The following is a 25925-nucleotide window of genomic DNA, read 5'->3' on the forward strand; positions in this document are numbered from 1 at the left end:
CAGACGTTAATCATTAATAGCAATCATATCTTCAAACTCAAGTCGCTCCGGCGAATATCTCAGTTGAACGTCGGTGTGGCGAGACGACACAGAACACAGAAATCTCTGAACAACATATTTAATCAAACATAGGGTTATTAATGCACGCCGTTTGCTCATCGATGTGTAGACTATCACAACCATGGTTTATAGCATAAATGAAGGAAGCATTCGACGGTATGGATCGTTATGGACAACGTCCTGTTGGCTGCGTAGATCGATATTATTTCTTACACCATTATCAACCTCGAGAGATGGCAACCAGTTAATTACAGATGTACATACATAGAGACAAGAAGCGGATTAACATTAGGTACATGTAATTTATAAGAAGAAGAACGTAACTGCAGGACAGATTGAGGGTAAGCATAGTTCAGGCAATAAATCCAAGATACAGCAAATGGCTTCCAGCTCAACCCCCGATCACGTTAGTCGCCTCTTACGACAAGCAAAGCCTGCCTAAGACTATGTTTCGCCCATGTTACAGGTACTCCAGGAGAAAACACGGAGCATGTAACCCTGGTTGTGTAATTTCTGTGAAAATTGGAACAGATGTAGAACTAATTATATCTGTGGAAAGAAAACGACCACAAATGACTGACAGGACGAACGTTTTCATTGTGAGGCTGATGTTTTTTCAACCGTTACCATTGGTTGTAAACCCTCGGTGAACTCCTCCCCTTGAGGTGATTGATTCCAGTATTCATTTGGACTGAGAGATTTCTTCAGTTTCTGAAATAATGCATTTTCAAATAAGCGTCGTGACAAGTTTGCCTTCCTTATCTTTCCTGTACCGTTACAGATACTTCAAGATATCATGCATTTATTAAGGCAATAGCAGCGTGTTCAAAGATGCTGCACAAGCTGCGAATGATATCTATAGTATGACCAGAAATTATTGAGAATTTTAGGAATATGTTTAACTGGATTTAATAGTATAAACAACCTTGGCCAGCTATCAACTTCTTGGTTTCATTCAAGAGAGACAACTCCGTTAATCCTTTTTCATTAGTTTGTGAAGAGGTATCTCCCCCCAACACCCTCCCTTTGTTTACTTGCTACCAGACGGCATTTTTAGAAATCCTCAGTATGGATGATTTAGAGAAGACGAGGTTGAATTTAGAGTATTGCAATAAGGACATCTGATAAGCTAAAGTGATTTCAAGTAGTTTATGTCCTCTGTTTATTGTGTTTCTAAAAATACTACAATCGGATATGGCATTGAGCACCAGGGGGCCGTTGATAGACCTAGAAAATTGACTTTCGGTGGTGAAAGGAGGCGGGTTGGTATTCTTGTTTCTAAAAACAGACGGAGTTCAGAGTGAGTGAGTGAGTTTTAGTTTTACACCGCACTCAGCAATATTCCAGCTATATGGCAGCGGTCTGTAAATAATCGAGTCTGGACCAGACAATCCAGTGATCAACAACATGAGCATCGATCTGCGTACTTGGGAACCGATGGCATGTGTCAACCAAGTCAGCTAGCCTGACCACCCGATCCCGTTAGTCGCCTCTTACGACAAGCTGAGTCGCCTTTAATAGCAAGCATGGGTTGCTGAAGGCCTATTCTACCCCGGAACCTTCACGGGTTACGGAGTTTAGAAAGCTTAAGGCGGGGTATGACTGATAGAGGACTTAGCTGTCTGTAAGTAGACAGGTAGAACTGAGGTGCATGCAATCACGCAATGGGTTGGCAGAAAAGGCGAAGAACTCATCACCCATCATAAAACCTGAACACAAGGAGCGAAAGTTGAATTGGAGCTTACAGCATAGAAATTTTAACTGGCACAATATGAGGGATATTTACTTGCATCTGCTCTCGTGTTCTATGTAAATGTTTGGATTTCCCAGCAGGACAAAGACCCGAAACATCGTTCAAAGCATTCCCGGGCCTCTTCTTGGACCCAGAATACATTATTAGATTATTCAAGCTATAGCCCTGACCTTAAATCCAATAGAAAATGTTTGGGGACGTATAAAGTGTCAATAAGAAACATCTGACAAATATTGCTGAAATGAAAGTAGAGGTGTCCGGTATTGGGACAGCATGGACCACGACTTTCCAAATTCTTTGATCAGATGAAGTCTGCATTGTTGCCCATGGTGACCTGACAAAATACTAACTGTTAACCTGTCTTTAAATCTGGAGTTATGTTCTTCTAATATTCACAATATAAAAACAGAACACAATCTTTAAATTCTCAAAAAATTCTGATCATACTATATGTGTTTACCTCTTTCATTGTTGCCCCTTGAGTCTTGTAAACCGTCCAGATGAAAACGATCGGAAACGGCAGGAGAGACGAACAGGATATGAGCCACCCAACTGCTGTTGCCCAGGTGGGATAGATGTAGTCGCCGTACTTCGGGGGTCGGTAGGAGTAGAAGGAGTAGCAGCAGATCACCTAGTACAACAGTGCAAGTATAGCACAAACACAGTCATCCCACGATTGTAATACTGGACTACGAAACCGAGTATCGTATAATCTCCGTATTTTCTTTGACATTGTCATTACATGCCTGAAGTAGCTCTGCGAGAAAATGTGGAGCTTTACCAAGCACAAGGATTTGACACAGTGGGAACTGTTTGTCAGAACATATGCCATGGAACGCTATACTTTTGTCGTTTGGTTATGCAGTATTTTGTCATTTGTATGTGCCTTGTTTAAACTCCGATAACATTTACAAGCTACACGGTATTGATGGGATATTATTGATGGCAACATTTAACACCATTCTTTTGTCAAATTAGTCAAGCAGAGTAATGGCTGTTTACATCGTTGTTAATATATGGTGATCATATAGCACAAATGTTAGTTTTGTAGGCTGCATTACCTTTTTTAAGTTGTGTCCGTACTTCAGCGCTTTAGCTACCAAGAATGACTTACAAATAGAGATAGAAGACACACAAACTTGAAACGTATGGCCATGGTCGGAGGTATCGTCTTCCTCCACATCATAAGGATGGCCTCCTGAAGTCTGTTTGTTCCTTCGAGCGAAAGTCATCATGAAGTACTATTCACAGACAGGTACTGTCTAGATACTATTATGCAGCATGGAAATGAAGACAATGAAAACAGCATATTAAAAGATAATGTGTGAATAGCTTTTGGGATTATTGATGCACAAATACACAGACGTTTTTTTGACATTTGCCGATTAATATAAAAGAACTGGTAACGAAATTGTCTCCATAAGTGCTTTCGGAATCATACAGCGATTTCTGTTTTAGCGGATATTCCTTTTGGTTGTAGAACGAGATTTGTCATTTGAGACAGACTGACGTTTGCAGTATAACCTCAGAGGCAAATGATTTGACATGTTTCTAAACTGTGTAAATACTGTACTCATTTCAAACTGACCGCAATATTAATGATAAAAGTCAAAGATATACTAGTAGCCACCTAAGCATTCACAACACAAATTGAATAAAGTCACAAACTATTTGCAGGTTTCCCATAAGGGCACCAAAGCTAATGCATTTTCATCTTAACGCCTACCCACAGCGACACACTCAAGGACGCCAAATATGGCCGTCCAGTCCATCAGAGTTAGCACGTATATCTCACCCTCAGGTGTGTTCAGACTGTTTTTATACACTATGATAGTGATTCAACATTTGCACATCAACAGGGTCTCTCAACTGGATTACAGGATACAGAACGTTGATGGATTGATTGGAATTATGACATTAAAGGCGCCTAAATAGTTTGTGGTCGGCATAAGGACTCACAGTCCAGTTCTATGGAGGCCACCACATAAAAAGTACTTCTTCCATTGGGAGTTGAGGAAATGAAAAACGCTGATCAATATAGATATTCAACGTCTTTATTCTGTAGAGGCGACATAGGCTTTTAACATTATCATCACGTGCCTGAAGTATCTCTGCGAAATAATGTGCAGCTTTACCGAACACAGGGATTTGATGCAGTGTGAAGTATTTGTCAGAGTTTATGCCAAGCAACGCTATATTAGTCGTTTGGTTATGCAATATTTTGGCAGTCGCTTGCGTCTGGTTTAAAGATCTGATACCTTGTACAAGCCGAGGGCATTGCTGAGATACTATTGATGGCAATATTTAACACGATTCATTTGTCAGATTAGTGGATCAGATCAGTGGCTGTTTAATCCGTGTTAATATTTGGCGATTACATAGCACAGGAGTTTGTGTTGTAGGCCGCATTACCATTTCTGTATGCCGGTTTGTTTCAAAGCTTTAACTATGATAAATTACTCTTAGAACGCGTTTTGTCATCTTTTGGAGGCAGGCACTATGCAGTGGAAGCTGTATAAATCGACAGCTGTCATATCCGGGAAGTTGTCAAGACCGGCTTGAAAGCTCAGTCATTATCATCATTTAAAAGCTCTGTAACCAGGCAACTTGTAAACTTCACTAACTGTGACTGTCTCCCTGTGATATAGCGTGCCAACAAGAAGGCGTGGATGCCCAGTGCTCTGTATCGTGATTTCTTTAGAACAGATTAACAGACAAATGAGGCACCAAAGGCGGTGTCACTCAGCAATGTCACCCATAAGTCTTTGCCTGCAAATCACCACTTTCGTGTTACAACCTCTTGATCAAGGAATCATCCAGGCATTTAAAGTGCGATTCTAATCGTATCTCCTGTAGTCCCTCAATACGAGAATGGAATGGGCTGGATTCGGCACATGACGTTAGCAAAGGTGTTTGCCCCCTGTGGTTTTGATGTCAGTCCTGCCAGAGAGGAGCTCGATGACGAGGATGACATTCCTTTAGTGGCTTATGTCCACTCTCTCCCCTGACATTCCAACTGCAGATTTGTCACCAGTTGTCACCAGATTTGGTCATTCCTACAGAAAACCCCGACATGCAGGAGTAGGAGGATCAACCGTTGACTGCAATAACCAAGGAAGATTTACAAAGTGATGTCTTCCTCCGACGAAGAGACAGAGGGTCCAGTTAAGCAGTCCACCATGACAATGAGACACTTTCTCAAAGTGTGAAATGAAGCACTTTGCTTCGTCAAACGAGACGTGTTTGCTGCCTCGCACTGAGAAAGTATCGCCGAGAAATTCGTTTTCGAATCATCAGTTGTGAAAAGACAAACCAAGATGTCTGAATTTTTTTCAAATGTGTTGAAAAATGTGTGAATAAAAGTGAATATGAGCTGAAATGTTTGTGTTGTGTATTGCATTGTCAGTGGGTGCAGAAGTGAGAGTAACTGATATAACAATGTTCAGTTCTAGTTGTACGTAACCATGACAGCTGTACAGTTCGGCACGCTGCTCTAACCGGATTATTTCACCAGTCCCAAATGGTGCAGGTTTAGACAGCTTCCACTATACTCTCAAATTCAAATGATTTGACATATTTGAAATTGACTATCATATTAATTATAAATGCCAACGGAACAATAATAGACATCTGAGCATTCACAACATAAAATGTTTTCACGTTTTTTTCCTAAAGTGTGCCAAATCTAATACCTAACACCAACCCACAGCAATGCACTCATTTTTCACATCAGTAGAGCTGAGCAATCGCTGTTTACGTCGTTGTTAATGCATGACGATTAAATTGCACATGTTAGTGTAGGATGAGTTTCTGAGTTCTAGGCTCGATTCAAAGCTTTAGCTATCAAGAATGACTTACAACAAGAAATAGAGGGCACACAAACTTGAAACTAACGACCATGGCCCCAGGGATTGTCTTTCTCCACATCGTGCGGATATCTTCCTGAAGCCTCTTAGTTCCTTTGAGAGAAAGCCATCATGAAATACTATTCACATATCTGTGTAATATTATGCATGTTTATTAAAAAAGCACAAAAATGAAGAAAAAGACAACATCACTTTCAAAGATAATACGTGGCTATGTTTTTGGGATTATTGATGCACACGCTCGCGAAAGAGGTTCTTCAAACGACAGAAGACGTCTGCAGATTAATCGAAACGATTTGGTAACAGGATTGTTTCCATAAGTGTTGAGCAGTGTTTGCAGCGGATTCTGACTTTAGCAGATATTCCCTTTGGTTATAGAACGAGTTTTGTCATTGTTTTCATTTGGAGGCAAACTTCAAAGGCAAATAAATTGACATATTTCTAAACTGCATAAAAAGTGTACTCATTTCAATTTGACCATCATGTCAAAGATATACTAGTCAACGTCAAAGATACACTGGTAGCCATCTAAGCACATAATAAACGAACATAAAATGTTTTCATGTTTGTTTTTTATGAAGGACACCAAAGCTAATGCATTCTTACCATAACACCAACCCACAGCAATACATTCAAGGATGCCAAACACGGCTGTCGATGGGAAGTAGGCGTACCAGTCCATCAGAGTTACCACGTATATCCCACCCTAAAATGTGTACATTGCTCAGAAGGGTTTAAGACACGGTATAATATCTTCGTGATAATAATGTATTGACGTAACCATGGAATTATATTTGTAAGCAGAAAATCACTTACATGTCTGTATAGAAAGTGAATATGTGTGTGCGTGCGCATTTGCTGTGAACCTTAAAGTTGAGGAGTTTCATTACATGCGACATATCTATCAAACCAGGCGGGAAGAGACTTGAGTACCATTACCTGTGAAATATATATCAAACCAAACAGGAAGAGGCTGAGGAGCACAGCACCGGTGATAAGCCAGCGTCGCTTCATCAACTTCGGATACATATCCTCCAAGCCAGTGATGGTAAGTTCAACACACGGTGCCTGCAAAATGCACGTTCAATACATGCTATACTCATGGCTATTGTCAATAAAAGTGTGTCAACAAACCATGACAGGAACTATCTTAGGCGTGTCTTGTAGTGATCGTCGGATGTGCAAAAAGTCCGGAAATAAATATATATATATATATATAAACACAAAAAAGCAAACATGCATGAATAACAGATACAATATCTCACCAGACACAGGTTCTCCCTGAATATTAAAACATAAGCAATCCAATCCTTTTTCGTGTTGGATAATAACTTGGTCATATTTACGTGACTGAACTTGTTAATCCTGCGTTCAGTTTGGTGGATAGGTTTATGAACATAAACTACGGATTGATTCAGAGAGTACTGGACTGTTCTCATTACCACAGAATCGATAGCCAACAACATGAACGTCAAAAAGGTCATCACAGACCACAGCTGAGGCAAAGGGAGAGCAGATATGACCTCAGGGTAGACAATGAAGGCAAGGTCATAGCCTGAAACAAAAGTGGAGCAATCATTGTGTCTTTATCTTACTCCACATGGGTTAGATGTGTGAAGCCAATTCCTGGTGTCTACACCGTGATGTAAGTGGAATATTGTTAAAATACAAAACTAAAGTCACTTACATCTCAATTCAATACAAACACATGTAAGTTCTTAAAGAAGCATACATATAATCTTTGCAGACGGCGATCTCATGTATAATCTATTGGAATGAGCGACTGAACCTTTCATTCTGACTAGTGAAGAGACTTTCTCATCTGCAAGACAAACTGACCAGTACCAAGTGTGCGTTTAATGAGACATTGGTCTACTGGATGTTGATGGTAGCCAAACGCAAACGTTCAAACAGACGTCCATCCGTCCTTTAAGTGACATGACGGTCGAGATTACAACACACACGTCGCTATTTAGTGTCGTGTGAATTAGCGTTCTGGACAGTTAGCATGAAATAATGAGTTTGAATTTTGAATAGGTGTGAAAATTCTCCTTCTGTGAGCGTTAGTTTGGTTTACTGCTTCTTTGTAGAGTATTGCGTGTACATGACGTCCTGGCAGTGATGCTGATCTTAGACGTTTATAATTTTGGTTAAACACACGAGTTAAGAGATGCTGCTAACCGTAGAGCCAACGACAAGTGCGAGTCCTAAATTCACGAGACACCTTTTATATTGTACTCCCTAACTTTAAAATTATTCAAAGAAAATATGCTACTCACCTGAAGACTGAAACTCTTCAACAGTTACTCCACGTTGGAAGGCCACGTGACCAACAACAGAGAAGAAAGCGAAGCCAAAGAAAACGTTGGTGAGTGAATCCATCATGCAAATGATTATTGCATCCCTTTAAGAAAAACATGATCATTTTATCATACAAATTTGGGTAGGATGAATGTTGTAGCTTTCATGCAATTGTTTTTTAAACATTTTCCCACAAGGCCCAGTATTAGTAAATGGCACGAAACTATATGTGTCTTAATTACATTTCAGTTACCATTACCGTTTAGTTAGTCAGAAGATACAAAGGTATTAGAACATGTTACAACAACTGAAATAATTTTTTGAAACCTGGATGACTATACCTGAAGCAGTTGTTATCCTTTCTGTTGTGTCCAGACATAGTGATGATACACCCCGTGGCTATACCCATGGAAAACAGGGCGTATCTACACGAGTGAATCCACACCTTAGAACAGAGAAATCAATCGTGTATATCGATTCAGAATTACAATATTAAAAACTTAAGCTTTGAAGAGCATTTCCACATCAAGGCGTGCAATAATGTTCCTGACATCAAACCATTCTTAAGAAGCATTGAACTGTTAAACAACAATGTATTTTCACAAGTTCAATTCGGAGATAAACATACTGTGTTGGAACCGAACCGAACACGTAGCGTGAGGTTTTAAATACAAAAATTAGAGCTATTATACTTTCGTTATATACGTCTGATTTTCCAACACAATACGTTTATCTCCATTCTACCATAACCGTGTTATTCAGATTTTAAACAAGTACCTAAAGTGTTTGAAAATCAGAGGTATATAACGTGATTATATACCTCTGGATGACTTTGATTAACCAATCACAATCCAGTATTTACTGAAGTCAAGGTAGAATCAGATTTGTGCTCACTTTAGGATCAGTAAGCTTGCCAAACTTAGGGAAGATGAAGTAGTGTATTCCTTCCGCTGACCCAGGTAGTAGACAGCCCCGGATGAGGAAGACAAGGATGAGGATGTAAGGAAGGATTACAGTGATGTAGACGAGCTGGAGAAACATAATTATTCAGTGCGTGGATTAAATGACTACTTAGTGAACTAAAGCAAACTGTATGGCTGTTGGACATGATTTCCTTAATTTGCGTGGACAAGAGAAAGTTTCATTAAAGCAGGAATTCTGGATTGTGCACATCACATTTAAATATCTAAAGGTGTCGGAAGTTAGTAACAGTGTATATCCGAGATTGAATATATAATACATAAGTCTCGATGACCCAAAACCGTTATGTATATTACCTTCCCTGAAACTTTGATTCCTTGAAATATCCAAAGAAATATGAGCACTGTAGTGACCGCGAGACATCCAACAAGATGCCATCGTAGACCTCCAAGGTTGTCCAGGCCATCGCTCACTCCCAGCATCTTGAATCTGTGGAAGTGAATATACTTAGGTTTATAGCCTACATTAGGGACAAGGGTAAGTGAGGTGGGCGTCATGCAAACAAGACTTCAGTCAGATTGAAGAAGTCAGCATAAGTATTTAAAACGTATGGTAACGTGACCACGGGTTTTGTTCTGAGAAACCAATAATAAAGCTAAACTGTAGACAATGGAATAAATTCTAAATGTATTTTTCGTAAAGAGCAGGTTAATATCTATGTCCAGTTATAAACCTAATACGAAACAACAATGTGGAAATATTCAAAAACAAACTTCCAGAATTCCTCGGCAGCTGTCATCCTTCCATCAGTTTCGTTAAAGGAATGTTCAGCGTCCGTTAGCGTGGTGTTAGACGTTGTGTCGTTAGATGTAGCATTATTGTTCCATGTGCATGCTGGAGTGTTCCATGCGTTGTCACAGCTGTCCCAGGGCAGGTTGTGTGAGAACGAGTAGTAGAAGTAATACATGAACCACGTGAAGATGATGTTGTAATAGCTAACGAATATCCATGTCACGATAACAGTACCGATACCCATGCCTGCAACAGAGGGAAAAATAAGGATTTTATTAGGGCGCGTCATACTCCCAAAGCATCGTAAACTATATTTTTAATGCTTTGTTGCTGTTTTTCTAGATGAATGACTAGTGATATGTTTGGCGCACTTCTTCGCTGAAACGCCATGACCAGGTACACGGCAGTAACTCAGCAAGGGTCATATTCGGTACCAACCTTTGGTTAAATCCATGTTCACGGGCATTCCTAAAGATGTCGCCAATTATAGCCACACAGATGAATGGGCCACTCGCACAAACAATCAGGTTACATATTGCAGCGAAGGCGGATTGTCTTTAAAAACTGACAACGTGACTGTCCTTCAAATGGATTCCATTCGATTTGAAACTCAAACGGATGGACCAATAAGAGTGAGTGAGCTGGGTTTCACGCTTTCAGCTGCAGTGCGCTAGGCAACTATGTAGATTTACCTTTTAGCTGGGTATTTATGTTACCTATGACACTCGAGGAGGTTTTCCAATTGTAAGTGTAATTTCAGCCGTATTGAAAAACACTCAAAGAGTCGAAACTGTTCACTTTAAATGCGATTTGGATTTCTATAGTTGAAACTGGGCTGTTTCTCTTATGTCACTTGGATGAACACGTATTTCACTTTTTACCTTTGAAAGCAGGACACATATTCCAGACGTTTATAGGTCCACTCTGAGAGAACTGTCCGATTGTCATCTCCAGAAACACACAGGGGATGGTTCCAATGATTGTGAAGAACATGAACAGTATCAGGAACGCACCTTGTCAACAAACAGCAATTGATCATGATTTCCTGGACTAAAATTCCATGTTTCAAAAATGTGTTTCCCTGGTAAACATCAACACGATCAGTTCTATCCCGTGGGGCATGTAAGAAACTATGTCGTCGGTTTCTTGTAAATTATTGAAAACAGTCAAGCAGAACTAATGTGTACCGTAGCCGCTTATATGACCAGATAAGCACCCTGACAACAGACAGTGGAGCAATGTAAGTAACTGTGTCTTCGATCTCTTGCAACGGTAAACAGTCAAGCAGAACTAATGTGTACCGTAGCCGCTTATATGACCAGATAAGCACCCTGACAACAGACAGTGGAGCAATGTAAGTAACTGTGTCTTCGATCTCTTGCAACGGTAAACAGTCAAGCAGAACTAATGTGTACCGTAGCCGCTTATATGACCAGATAAGCACCCTGGCAACAGACAGTGGAGCAATGTAAGTAACTGTGTCTTCGATCTCTTGCAACGGTAAACAGTCAAGCAGAACTAATGTGTACCGTAGCCGCTTATATGACCAGATAAGCACCCTGACAACAGACAGTGGAGCAATGTAAGTAACTGTGTCTTCGATCTCTTGCAACGGTAAACAGTCAAGCAGAACTAATGTGTACCGTAGCCGCTTATATGACCAGATAAGCACCCTGACAACAGACAGTGGAGCAATGTAAGTAACTGTGTCTTCGATCTCTTGCAACGGTAAACAGTCAAGCAGAACTAATGTGTACCGTAGCCGCTTATATGACCAGATAAGCACCCTGGCAACAGACAGTGGAGCAATGTAAGTAACTGTGTCTTCGATCTCTTGCAACGGTAAACAGTCAAGCAGAACTAATGTGTACCGTAGCCGCTTATATGACCAGATAAGCACCCTGACAACAGACAGTGGAGCAATGTAAGTAACTGTGTCTTCGATCTCTTGCAACGGTAAACAGTCAAGCAGAACTAATGTGTACCGTAGCCGCTTATATGACCAGATAAGCACCCTGACAACAGACAGTGGAGCACTGTAAGTAACTGTGTCTTCGATCTCTTGCAACGGTAAACAGTCAAGCAGAACTAATGTGTACCGTAGCCGCTTATATGACCAGATAAGCACCCTGGCAACAGACAGTGGAGCAATGTAAGTAACTGTGTCTTCGATCTCTTGCAACGGTAAAGAGCCAAGCATACCTAATGTGTACCGTAGCCGCTTATATGACCAGATAAGCACCCTGGCAACAGACAGTGGAGCAATGTAAGTAACTGTGTCTTCGATCTCTTGCAACGGTAAACAGTCAAGCAGAACTAATGTGTACCGTAGCCGCTTATATGACCAGATAAGCACCCTGACAACAGACAGTGGAGCAATGTAAGTAACTGTGTCTTCGATCTCTTGCAACGGTAAACAGTCAAGCAGAACTAATGTGTACCGTAGCCGCTTATATGACCAGATAAGCACCCTGGCAACAGACAGTGGAGCAATGTAAGTAACTGTGTCTTCGATCTCTTGCAACGGTAAACAGTCAAGCAGAACTAATGTGTACCGTAGCCGCTTATATGACCAGATAAGCACCCTGACAACAGACAGTGGAGCAATGTAAGTAACTGTGTCTTCGATCTCTTGCAACGGTAAACAGTCAAGCAGAACTAATGTGTACCGTAGCCGCTTATATGACCAGATAAGCACCCTGACAACAGACAGTGGAGCAATGTAAGTAACTGTGTCTTCGATCTCTTGCAACGGTAAACAGTCAAGCAGAACTAATGTGTACCGTAGCCGCTTATATGACCAGATAAGCACCCTGGCAACAGACAGTGGAGCAATGTAAGTAACTGTGTCTTCGATCTCTTGCAACGGTAAACAGTCAAGCAGAACTAATGTGTACCGTAGCCGCTTATATGACCAGATAAGCACCCTGACAACAGACAGTGGAGCAATGTAAGTAACTGTGTCTTCGATCTCTTGCAACGGTAAACAGTCAAGCAGAACTAATGTGTACCGTAGCCGCTTATATGACCAGATAAGCACCCTGACAACAGACAGTGGAGCACTGTAAGTAACTGTGTCTTCGATCTCTTGCAACGGTAAACAGTCAAGCAGAACTAATGTGTACCGTAGCCGCTTATATGACCAGATAAGCACCCTGGCAACAGACAGTGGAGCAATGTAAGTAACTGTGTCTTCGATCTCTTGCAACGGTAAAGAGCCAAGCATACCTAATGTGTACCGTAGCCGCTTATATGACCAGATAAGCACCCTGGCAACAGACAGTGGAGCAATGTAAGTAACTGTGTCTTCGATCTCTTGCAACGGTAAACAGTCAAGCAGAACTAATGTGTACCGTAGCCGCTTATATGACCAGATAAGCACCCTGACAACAGACAGTGGAGCAATGTAAGTAACTGTGTCTTCGATCTCTTGCAACGGTAAACAGTCAAGCAGAACTAATGTGTACCGTAGCCGCTTATATGACCAGATAAGCACCCTGACAACAGACAGTGGAGCAATGTAAGTAACTGTGTCTTCGATCTCTTGCAACGGTAAACAGTCAAGCAGAACTAATGTGTACCGTAGCCGCTTATATGACCAGATAAGCACCCTGGCAACAGACAGTGGAGCAATGTAAGTAACTGTGTCTTCGATCTCTTGCAACGGTAAACAGTCAAGCAGAACTAATGTGTACCGTAGCCGCTTATATGACCAGATAAGCACCCTGGCAACAGACAGTGGAGCAATGTAAGTAACTGTGTCTTCGATCTCTTGCAACGGTAAACAGTCAAGCAGAACTAATGTGTACCGTAGCCGCTTATATGACCAGATAAGCACCCTGGCAACAGACAGTGGAGCAATGTAAGTAACTGTGTCTTCGATCTCTTGCAACGGTAAACAGTCAAGCAGAACTAATGTGTACCGTAGCCGCTTATATGACCAGATAAGCACCCTGACAACAGACAGTGGAGCAATGTAAGTAACTGTGTCTTCGATCTCTTGCAACGGTAAACAGTCAAGCAGAACTAATGTGTACCGTAGCCGCTTATATGACCAGATAAGCACCCTGGCAACAGACAGTGGAGCAATGTAAGTAACTGTGTCTTCGATCTCTTGCAACGGTAAACAGACAAACAGAACTAATGTGTACCGTAGCCGCTTATATGACCAGATAAGCACCCTGGCAACAGACAGTGGAGCAATGTAAGTAACTGTGTCTTCGATCTCTTGCAACGGTAAACAGTCAAGCAGAACTAATGTGTACCGTAGCCGCTTATATGACCAGATAAGCACCCTGACAACAGACAGTGGAGCAATGTAAGTAACTGTGTCTTCGATCTCTTGCAACGGTAAACAGTCAAGCAGAACTAATGTGTACCGTAGCCGCTTATATGACCAGATAAGCACCCTGACAACAGACAGTGGAGCAATGTAAGTAACTGTGTCTTCGATCTCTTGCAACGGTAAACAGTCAAGCAGAACTAATGTGTACCGTAGCCGGTTATATGACCAGATAAGCACCCTGACAACAGACAGTGGAGCAATGTAAGTAACTGTGTCTTCGATCTCTTGCAACGGTAAACAGACAAACAGAACTAATGTGTACCGTAGCCGCTTATATGACCAGATAAGCACCCTGACAACAGACAGTGGAGCAATGTAAGTAACTGTGTCTTCGATCTCTTGCAACGGTAAAGAGCCAAGCATACCTAATGTGTACCGTAGCCGGTTATATGACCAGATAAGCACCCTGGCAACAGACAGTGGAGCAATGTAAGTAACTGTGTCTTCGATCTCTTGCAACGGTAAACAGTCAAGCAGATCTAATGTGTACCGTAGCCGCTTATATGACCAGATAAGCACCCTGACAACAGACAGTGGAGCAATGTAAGTAACTGTGTCTTCGATCTCTTGCAACGGTAAACAGTCAAGCAGAACTAATGTGTACCGTAGCCGCTTATATGACCAGATAAGCACCCTGACAACAGACAGTGGAGCAATGTAAGTAACTGTGTCTTCGATCTCTTGCAACGGTAAACAGTCAAGCAGAACTAATGTGTACCGTAGCCGCTTATATGACCAGATAAGCACCCTGACAACAGACAGTGGAGCAATGTAAGTAACTGTGTCTTCGATCTCTTGCAACGGTAAACAGTCAAGCAGAACTAATGTGTACCGTAGCCGCTTATATGACCAGATAAGCACCCTGACAACAGACAGTGGAGCAATGTAAGTAACTGTGTCTTCGATCTCTTGCAACGGTAAACAGTCAAGCAGAACTAATGTGTACCGTAGCCGCTTATATGACCAGATAAGCACCCTGGCAACAGACAGTGGAGCAATGTAAGTAACTGTGTCTTCGATCTCTTGCAACGGTAAACAGTCAAGCAGAACTAATGTGTACCGTAGCCGCTTATATGACCAGATAAGCACCCTGACAACAGACAGTGGAGCAATGTAAGTAACTGTGTCTTCGATCTCTTGCAACGGTAAACAGTCAAGCAGAACTAATGTGTACCGTAGCCGCTTATATGACCAGATAAGCACCCTGACAACAGACAGTGGAGCAATGTAAGTAACTGTGTCTTCGATCTCTTGCAACGGTAAACAGTCAAGCAGAACTAATGTGTACCGTAGCCGCTTATATGACCAGATAAGCACCCTGACAACAGACAGTGGAGCAATGTAAGTAACTGTGTCTTCGATCTCTTGCAACGGTAAACAGTCAAGCAGAACTAATGTGTACTGTAGCCGGTTATATGACCAGATAAGCACCCTGACAACAGACAGTGGAGCAATGTAAGTAACTGTGTCTTCGATCTCTTGCAACGGTAAACAGTCAAGCAGAACTAATGTGTACCGTAGCCGCTTATATGACCAGATAAGCACCCTGGCAACAGACAGTGGAGCAATGTAAGTAACTGTGTCTTCGATCTCTTGCAACGGTAAACAGTCAAGCAGAACTAATGTGTACCGTAGCCGCTTATATGACCAGATAAGCACCCTGACAACAGACAGTGGAGCAATGTAAGTAACTGTGTCTTCGATCTCTTGCAACGGTAAACAGTCAAGCAGAACTAATGTGTACCGTAGCCGCTTATATGACCAGATAAGCACCCTGGCAACAGACAGTGGAGCAATGTAAGTAACTGTGTCTTCGATCTCTTGCAACGGTAAACAGTCAAGCAGAACTAATGTGTACCGTAGCCGCTTATATGACCAGATAAGCACCCTGACAACAGACAGTGGAGCAATGTAAGTAACTGTGTCTTCGATCTCTTGCAACGGTAAACAGTCAAGCAGAACTAATGTGTACCGTAGCCGGTTATATGACCAGATAAGCACCCTGACAACAGACAGTGGAGCAATGTAAGTAACTGTGTCTTCGATCTCTTGCAACGGTAAACAGACAAACAGAACTAATGTGTACCGTAGCCGCTTATATGACCAGATAAGCACCCTGACAACAGACAGTGGAGCAATGTAAGTAACTGTGTCTTCGATCTCTTGCAACGGTAAACAGTCAAGCAGAACTAATGTGTACCGTAGCCGCTTATATGACCAGATAAGCACCCTGGCAACAGACAGTGGAGCAATGTAAGTAACTGTGTCTTCGATCTCTTGCAACGGTAAACAGACAAACAGAACTAATGTGTACCGTAGCCGCTTATATGACCAGATAAGCACCCTGACAACAGACAGTGGAGCAATGTAAGTAACTGTGTCTTCGATCTCTTGCAACGGTAAACAGTCAAGCAGAACTAATGTGTACCGTAGCCGCTTATATGACCAGATAAGCACCCTGGCAACAGACAGTGGAGCAATGTAAGTAACTGTGTCTTCGATCTCTTGCAACGGTAAACAGTCAAGCAGAACTAATGTGTACCGTAGCCGCTTATATGACCAGATAAGCACCCTGACAACAGACAGTGGAGCAATGTAAGTAACTGTGTCTTCGATCTCTTGCAACGGTAAACAGTCAAGCAGAACTAATGTGTACCGTAGCCGGTTATATGACCAGATAAGCACCCTGGCAACAGACAGTGGAGCAATGTAAGTAACTGTGTCTTCGATCTCTTGCAACGGTAAACAGTCAAGCAGAACTAATGTGTACCGTAGCCGCTTATATGACCAGATAAGCACCCTGGCAACAGACAGTGGAGCAATGTAAGTAACTGTGTCTTCGATCTCTTGCAACGGTAAACAGTCAAGCAGAACTAATGTGTACCGTAGCCGGTTATATGACCAGATAAGCACCCTGACAACAGACAGTGGAGCAATGTAAGTAACTGTGTCTTCGATCTCTTGCAACGGTAAACAGTCAAGCAGAACTAATGTGTACCGTAGCCGGTTATATGACCAGATAAGCACCCTGACAACAGACAGTGGAGCAATGTAAGTAACTGTGTCTTCGATCTCTTGCAACGGTAAACAGCCAAACAAAACCAACAGTATAAACGTCATGGAGTTTGCCATATCGTTTTAAGGGAGAACATTCAGATCTTCCAGGAGTACCCAGTCCTGGTCCTGGTCAAAGGCCATCCATTTCAGTTAATAGCCGATGCCAGAAAGTACCTAACAGTGTTGATGCAGAGACACACACTTTGTATCCACCAGGCACGCACAAGGTAGTTCTTAGCACAACCCAGGAGCTTGAACTGGACCATTTGTTCCCCAGAATCACCATGACAAGTCCCACTTCATAAGCAGTACCTCTGACTGTAGATTGTATGCATCCTAATTATAAAACCATGGTATATAGAAAACTACCCCTAGTTTTCACACTGAAAGGATTTGAATGTAAAGAGATTCGGCCTTCGTCTATGGGGATTTGTGTGATTTTTCATATGTTCATTGGAGATGGAAATATGGAGGGATTATCTGAGTGAAGCTTACCTCCCCCATTGCGCATGCAGTAGAAAGGGAATCTGATGAATGCTCCCGACCCGACACCATATCCAAGAAGGGTGATGATGTAATCCACTTGACTGCGCCATTGTTCGTGAACCATGGTTACATTCAAACTATAAAAAAAATGACAATTGTTAGTGAAGTGTCAGCCGCGTAGGACACATGGCACGTGTCCTGTTCAGTGTTGCAACTTTTGATATTCGATGTTGATGATGGTCCAGTCAAAATGTCTCTTTTCTAACTGTCTTTGATATCTACATTCAATTCCTTTTCCCACTTACTTTACAAGCATTTTTTTGCTTATATCTTCCTTGTGAAGAAGTCAGTTATAAAATCTGTTACCTCCTTTTTTAGCTTTCAATTAAGAGGAATACAAGGTAAATATATCTGAATATCAGTTTTGAACGAACCCAGTTTTGAATATGTTTTCAATGAAGATAATAATCCTGAATTTTCAATGAAATTTGCTTTAACCCCATACAGTTCTACGAATTCTTTATAAGGAAGAAATGTATTGTCATATTTTTCGAAATCATTTATAAATTTTACATTGGATTGTAGGTAGTGGTCATTTACTGCTGGTTTTCTCCCTATTGTTGTTTATCATTTGTCCACATGTACTGTCTGCTGAGATGGTGGTTTCCATATTAACTTTGTCCCTCTATTTCCGATCAGGCTTCAAATACGTCTTTCCAGAATGTGCTGGGTTTAGGTTACCGTGGTCCCGTTTCCATGGGGTTAAGTTTCCACACTTGCTCTGATGTATACGAAAGATTATTTAGTTTTGAGTCATGTACGAATAATCTTTCAATATGCTACCGCACACATAAACATCTTTTTCTGAGCGCTCTATTAGAATTTGCAATGTACTCAGCTTACGAGCGCAATATGTTTCATGTTACCCGCTGTGTATGCCGAACTGTGGGAATACTCTTGGGACATCGTTTAAGTTATCCTTTATCTCGATTAACTGAGTCACGTGTGAAGTACAGGCATCATGTGCAAGTTGTGTTGTCGTTGCTCTCTCTCTCTCTCTCTCTCTCTCTCTTTCACGAATATCCATTGCCTTCGCAAACAAAAAGCAAGGTTACTGAAGTACTGTATGAATATTAAAGTATCTTGAGAGATCTTGACCTATGTCCGACAATAGTGTTACTGGGGATGGAAGAGGGGTGTTGCTTTGAGAAATGTTTTGAAAAAGGAGGACAATCTAGCTGGAAATATTTTATCCCACTTTTAACCTTCACCTTTTAAGCATACGAAGCATTCAGCGCCTTAAATTTGTTCAGTACATAGGGTACCACCAACGGGATTTTTCGTCTTCCCATCACGGTTAGTCTGGAAATCCACACCGAAACGCTAGCGCTGCACTACGCAGTAAACGGGAAGCTGTTATTTATAGAATTACATGCTTTATTATCATCACTTGTGGTTTGGGGGTTCCAGTTCAGTGAAGCAGTTGAGCAACCCTTCCTATGCCGACGGTATCGCCGTATATCTTAAACATGTACATATACTGACAGACCGTACAGTGAGAATACGATCCAGCGACACTTATATTAACTTCTAAGAGACGGTAAAGAGCGAACAAAGAGAGTATCATCAAAGTGTCTACTGATATCATATTACATCACGATACCAGCAGATATCGTTTGATCTCATGCAAGCTATAATCTCCAGTGGACCACAAGGACGATAAAGTCGTTTATGCATATGTAACAGTTGAAATAGGTTTAAAAATCATTACAAAGAAGTGTTGGCAGTAAGTGAGAACATTCGCTTGACACGGGCCATTAACCCTTATATCCATAGGGTCTTTGACTTTCATCAAATTTTATGAGCTAGTTTCTTTTGGTAAGCAATGAAAGGGCCAGTAAAGAATTTTGCGCACCGCAAAATTACGTCCTAAAAATGGAACGATTTGATGAGATGGATGCAGGGTTATTTTCCACTGTTGGGTAGGAGGATTCTCATGCGCGATAAAATGACAGCACCAGTGTATGCGTCTTTCAAGGAGAAAGTGAAGGGCCTTGACTAAGTGTTTCCTTGCACATGTATGCCATGGTAAGTATTTTATGGCGAAAAAATAATGACTGATTGAGATTACACAGAGTACATTACAAAGATGCTTAGAAGATGTGAACTACCAGTTGTTTCTGATGTTTCTGAAAGCCAGGGACATAACTGGATCAAGATGGATGCTTAGCGATTGTGTCACCAATTTTGTGGGCAATGTCAGCTCTATCATTTGATAAATCATCACGGAGATTTTTTCAAACGGTGAACGGTAGATTTTGAAGGAACATGAAGTTAGAAACGGATTCGGGATTTGGGATTCGGGATTCCAAATCTGAATATTTTGCTCGGATTCGGGATTCAAATCCCGAACCTGAATATTTTGTTCAGATTCGGAGTTATGAACAACAGTGTCAATGTACATTATCTCACCCCTTCTAAGGTACTAGGGGCCGTTAGTAAACCTGGGTATCGTAAAAACATGAACACCCAAACTAACATTTTCCCATATTTCAGCCTTTACATTCGGGTTTCGGCATTTGAATCCCGAATCTGAATAGTTTTTTTTAAAAATCCGAACAAAATACTCAGATTCGGGATTCGAATCCCGAATCCCGAATCCCGAATCCCGAATCCGTTTCTAACTTCATGTTCCTAGATTTTGAATGTTTTCTGTTAATGCTCTGGACCATAGTTTACGTGTATGTGGAGTTGTAGACGAAACTCAGGAATTGTTTTGTCAGCATTGTTGTTAAGTATATTCCAAAACGACTATATAAAGGTTTGATTTATTGTTACATTTACAGAGGTTGTTCTCTGAAATTGAATCCTCGTGGATTTTACATTTATTGTTAGGGTTGACATTTCCCCCAGACGGGTTGTGTCCGGTCATATCGCCCATAACGATACATGATTTTGGAAACTGATCATCCCGATCCTAACAGTTTACCTAAAATATATACACTAATCTGCATCTTGTCCCATTTTGGCGGTAAATTAAGCATGGAAAAATGCAAACCATTTTCATTTTATTTTCTACTTGAAAGACCACATATTCACTCTAATGAAATTACATAGTTGAAAGAAAAAAGTCACCTGACTTCAAACTTGGCATGAATTGGCAGATGAGCTGCCTTGCACTGGAGGTCGCCATGTTTAAACGGACATGACTTTGCAAGTAATGCGGATGATCCAACTACTGAACAATTTCATCAGCTTTATTTGCTTCTACACTGCAAGTTGCTATCTTCAACAATAAGAGAGATTATTTTTAAAAAGCACTGGTCCAAAAAGTTGACAATATGCATAGATGAGCTAACTGTCTGTATTTCACAATACGATACGTAAAACTTTCTTTGTACACATGTATATTTGCGACCGTAACCGATGTTCTTCAGGCATCTAGATCCCGTTACAAGACCATTAAGTTCACTACGCCAATCGAGAGCTATCTATACATTTCAGTCAATTTTACCAACACAGTTACAAGGCATATTTTACTCACCACCAGAAAGTGAGCGACGAAATTGCTTTAGAACCTCACTGCATGGCGGAGGTATTGCATGGTGGAGTTAATGTGGTATTTTCTCGCGACTTTTAAATTTATTATCCGCGGTTGCTGTACTGTCCCAGATCTACCAGTTATACCTACATGAAGTTACACCTTACTCTCTCGCCGTGATGATGGCACAGTTTTGAGCCTCATCGTCTCTAGCTGTTATTTGTTAACAACAAAACTATAATCAGAGGTAAAGCAATAACAGAATGAATGACAATCACTCACATTAATAGACTTTACCAAGTTCCCCTGAATAAAAAACAAACATTGATCTCACGCTCCACCGCTCTTCTGACACATGAGCGATCAGAGGTTATCGACACATTGTTTTGGTAAAACAAAAAGATTCCTACCTTTGGTATCCCAACCGATACACTCGCCCCGTGGGTACTTCCTAATGTATCTGAATCGTTGGGAGCCAAGAGAACAGTCCCAGCCAGTAAACACGAAACCGGTTCGCTTGGTATGTGCTGTGTTATATTTGGAAATGTTTGCTCTGAATATTTCGTCTTTTTATCATCCGTTATCTCAGTTTGCTAGCGCTCTCAACACAAGCCAGTCGACGAATATCTTGCTAGTTGTCCACATATTGTGGCTATTCTGTCTTAGCATATAAACATGTCTGGCAAAGGACAATTTCTAAAATGTTTTTCAGCAAAATTACTATACAGATAATGAAAGGGAAAGCAATTTTGTGCCTTATTTATTACATATCCCCTTAAGTTTAAAATAACGCGACCCGTGAAGGTCCGGGGTAGAATAGGCCTTCAGCAATCCATGCTTGCCATAAAAGGCGACTATGCTTGTCGTGAGAGGCGACTAACGGGATCGGGTGGTCAGGCTAACTGACTTGGTTGACACATGTCATCGGTTCCCGATTGCACAGATCGATGCCCATGTTGTTGATCACTGGATTGTCTGGTCCAGACTCGATTATTTACAGACCGACGCCATATATCTGGAATATTGCTGAGTGCGGCGTAAAACTAAACTCACTCACTCACTTAAAATAACGCCCCAAACACCGTTATTTTACGTTATCTACAAAAGACACAAAGGGTTATGGAATGAAATGTAAACCGTATAGGCAGTGTGAGAACCTTTTATCCAAAATGTGAAAACCAGTCAACTCTTTGCCTGGATTTTACCCCATACCGGACATTGCGAATTTTACACTCTTCTTTAGCTCTTAACAACTTTTTAAGATATGTGCCAAAAGCTGATATATTATACTTTTAACGCGTCAAATGTATTTGTATAAGTAATGTGTTCTTTTTATGCTGTGAAGCCCATTTCCTGGTGTCCCCCGCCGTAATATTGCTGGAATATTGCTAAAAGCGACGTAAAACTAAACTCACTCACTCTTTTTATGCGTTTATCACTCTCTAACTATTTAACGGATAGTCATGTCACACAGTATTTTAATAATTATTCCATGCTGTACATTTCACATTTGATATCACGTCCATATAGGCGTGGCATATATACTTTTATCACTGTGCATAACATGAACGTGATGTGTTTACATGTATATATGAAGAGACATGAAAAAAACTGTTGAGCGTAGAAATAAGCTCCCCTACAATAATAGTTCAAAACAGGAATGAGAGCACTAATTTAAAAGTACACGGTTTACTCAATTTTTATGTTCATGGGTATCAAGTTCATGGGTATTAAGTTATTTTTCCTGAATAGATAATATTCAAACATTTAGAAAACGTAGCACCCGTCATCTTAGCTCTTGCCACAGATCACTAGACGGATAATATTATCATAATGTGATAAGGATACAACTAAAGAACACCATATGCATCGTAAGTCTTGTCATTATTATCATATTACATAATCACCATTCACGGCATTATTTAGTTTATGTTTTGTAATGTAACTATCGAACATTCGGAGAAACGAATTTTAAAAATAACATAGTGGTAATAGTGTATTTTTTTCAACAAACAACTAATTAATATTCTTAACCGTTGTCGATGACCCTTGGATTGTTATGGATGTTTTGTAAATAATGAGACATGAACATCGAGGAGAACTTTCTTCGATATTGCAGAGTGTTCATAAATCAATGTTACACTAATGTCGGTTGTCTGATAACAACATATGTAACCGTGCTGAACAAAATCGATCTATTACCCGACCGTACTGTTGACAGGAATCTCATTAATAGTACTGTGCAATATCGTCTTAATCTGAACGCCTTCACAGACGCATATTCTTGAAATATAGCTGCGTCTAATTTATAGATGAACATATACTTAATCAGAAAATGCCTGGATAGTTCTTTTCCGTGCCTACAAGAACGGAAAACATGTATTATATTTCATACATGTATTATGGAACGACGCAGAGAAATATTATTGTGCCATTGTATTCCTTATATGAACATATCGCAGTATAATATTACCGTTCAGATATTGTTATAAAAATATGTTACAATTCCAAACATTATCGTGTAATATCACAAGAGAAGTTGTCCTACATATCAGTCACAACAGAAAGAGATACATGTTTTGTTTATTTTCCTACACATTTCCTACGCATCAGCTACGAGAGCAATGTTTAAGCTAATAAACTTTTCGTCAATTTAGATAGCATTTTTAAAAGATGATTTGCTTCAGTAAAAACGTCGAAGGATGATAAAGAACGGAAGGCCTAATGCTGAAACGGTTTGTAAAATATACTTACAATCCATCTGTGGGAAAGATGTCTTACGGAGATATGAAACCAAAATCGGATAAGTGACCTTCACAAATAGCATGTTAATTACCACTGATATACACAGAAATTAAAATCAGATACAACACAGGAATGTGATTTGTTGATAGGAAACGTCAACTTCTGTGCAACGTGGCGCAATGACTGACGCAAAATCATGCAGAACGGCAACGGTAATGATAAACATTTCTGTATCATTTTGTCTTTCTTACAATGAAAACACAAAACATATAACAATACACAGACAGTCAGAATCATTCTGACTTCTTGCATCTCACATTTATGTACAAACTATCCATGAATTAAGGGAAGGCCCCTTTATATAATGATACGTCTTAATGATATGAATTGTGTAAATTCCGCAGACCGACCACTCTCAAATATTTGGTCACTACGAGTATTTACACAGAATGATACTTGTCCGGATAGTTTTTTACTACATGATCCCACGTAAATTTAAAGTTTCCACTTTTTTTAATCGGAGACGGTGTGTAGTTTTAATTTATGACCTGATGTGTCTAAATGTTAACAGCTGACGGGAGGATGTAAAACCACATAGGGACCACAGGGTGCAAATGTACTGTAAGTCCCTATGGTCCCTCGTATAGTCATCTACCTTCAGTTGTTGCAGTTTATAGTCTGGTTTTACATTGTCTGGTCATATGTAGTTAAATATTTTACATTGAATTACTAGTTTTGAATGGATATCTGTGATACACAAGTTGTTTAACTTTTCTTCGTCAACAGGCTTTTCATTTTCATATATTGATTTTGGATATAATTGTTGATTGTTCCCGTCACAATATGGCTGAAATATTGCCGATGTGACTCTGTCGTTCATTGTTACTACATGTATTATCAAAAACACACGTTTTCTACCCGCATTACGTTATTACTTAATGTTCACAGTATAATTCAGGTTTCGAAACATTAGTTAAAATATCTAGTTTTTTTTATATAATATGGCATTACATCAATATGTATATAAATACATTCATGTCTAAATTCGCAAACCAGTATTATAATATTGTAGTCAACCTGTATCCTCACCACTTGCCTGCTACTTATGGAAGAAGATTCGTTTTATGTCAGCATTTGTTAATCCTGTTTCTATAATTGCAGGACTAAGGATGAAGGTTTAACTCCGAAACGTTGTGTTCTCATATAAAGAAGTTGATATCCATAAAATCTTCATCCTTATGCATTTCACTTCTAAATGCCCTTCAAAGACTTAATTGCAGGACTGTTTGAAAACTGTAATGATTGTGGTTTTAAGAGTAACCGTCTGTCATATATAGATTCAGTGAACACATTCCAGTGACTATAGGAGCAACAGAGATACATAAACCATACTAAGGGGACAACTGGACTAATGTCAGACGTAACTATATTATCGTACAGTGTAACTCATGTAATACAGAGTGTGATTAAATGATGCATGAACAAGTCACCAAATGAATTTATTTTCATTTCGTTTTGTTCAGATATGCCCAGTAAGATTTGTGAGACGACCTACTTCTGTGAATCATTTCCCCTCCAACTTGAAGATGTGTTCAGGAAAAAGAAATATCAATTAAAGAAATAATAACTTATCCGAAGATAGTTTGTAATTTTATTCAATTAAGATCATTCTGGTAGTGAAACCAAAACTTTTGCCACAGATTTCTGCACGAAAAAAATTCTGTCAGAAATGTCTGGAGCTAAAAATATTTCTGCCAGACATTTATTCACCAAAAAACATCTGCCAGAAATTTATGCAGAAATACATTTTCAGAGCCAATTTGTGAGCTTATTAACCCGCGAACACACCTGCACATGAACGTTTTGGGTTTGTCTCTTCTAGATCTTCCCAATGATACAAAATACGTCTTAGGACTAGCTGGCCATTCCTTATTCGTCCCACCCGGCCTAATTACCAACCTGTGTATATTCATGATCGAGATAGATTATTGTAGATATTGACAGATTAGTGAAACATTGGATAATAAGGTACCATAACAAGTCACTATTTTTAATGCA

At 40.3% G+C, this 25925-nt stretch overlaps 1 protein-coding gene across 5 annotated transcripts; it reads right to left on the minus strand.

Annotated features, from left to right (window-relative positions):
- Positions 1 to 104: 104 nt before the first annotated feature.
- LOC137255823 (sodium- and chloride-dependent GABA transporter 3-like) lies at positions 105 to 21648 on the minus strand. Of its 5 annotated transcripts, XM_067793378.1 has the most exons (14): positions 21533 to 21648; positions 17591 to 17718; positions 10575 to 10706; positions 9675 to 9939; positions 9258 to 9390; positions 8875 to 9009; positions 8322 to 8425; positions 7959 to 8083; positions 7122 to 7234; positions 6619 to 6747; positions 6286 to 6385; positions 5672 to 5772; positions 2274 to 2444; positions 105 to 771 (listed from the first exon to the last, which is right to left on the minus strand). In XM_067793378.1, the coding sequence occupies exons 2-14, from the start codon at positions 17703 to 17705 to the stop codon at positions 655 to 657; spliced, it is 1740 nt and encodes a 579-aa protein (XP_067649479.1). In that variant the 5' UTR covers positions 17706 to 17718; positions 21533 to 21648; the 3' UTR covers positions 105 to 654. The 5 variants fall into 5 exon arrangements, with proteins under 5 accessions (XP_067649479.1, XP_067649480.1, XP_067649482.1 ...); XM_067793379.1 differs by lacking the exon at positions 10575 to 10706 and having other exon boundaries at positions 21533 to 21617; XM_067793382.1 differs by lacking the exons at positions 105 to 771; positions 2274 to 2444 and adding an exon at positions 2451 to 3028 and having other exon boundaries at positions 21533 to 21617.
- Between the last annotated feature and the right edge of the window lie 4277 nt (positions 21649 to 25925).

Source organism: Haliotis asinina, chromosome 11, assembly GCF_037392515.1.
Source record: "Haliotis asinina isolate JCU_RB_2024 chromosome 11, JCU_Hal_asi_v2, whole genome shotgun sequence".
NCBI classification, from domain to species: Eukaryota; Metazoa; Mollusca; class Gastropoda; order Lepetellida; family Haliotidae; genus Haliotis; species Haliotis asinina.

Coding starts and splice junctions, on each gene's coding strand:
- LOC137255823 (XM_067793378.1), bottom strand. CDS start 17,705: ATGGTTCACGAACAATGGCGCAGTCAAGTGGATTACATCATCACCCTT. Junction 10,707..17,590: donor CTGCATGCGCAATGGGGGAG/GTAAGCTTCACT, acceptor TTTGTTGACAAG/GTGCGTTCCTGATACTGTTC. Junction 6,386..6,618: donor GTTTGATATATATTTCACAG/GTAATGGTACTC, acceptor TACACATTTTAG/GGTGGGATATACGTGGTAAC.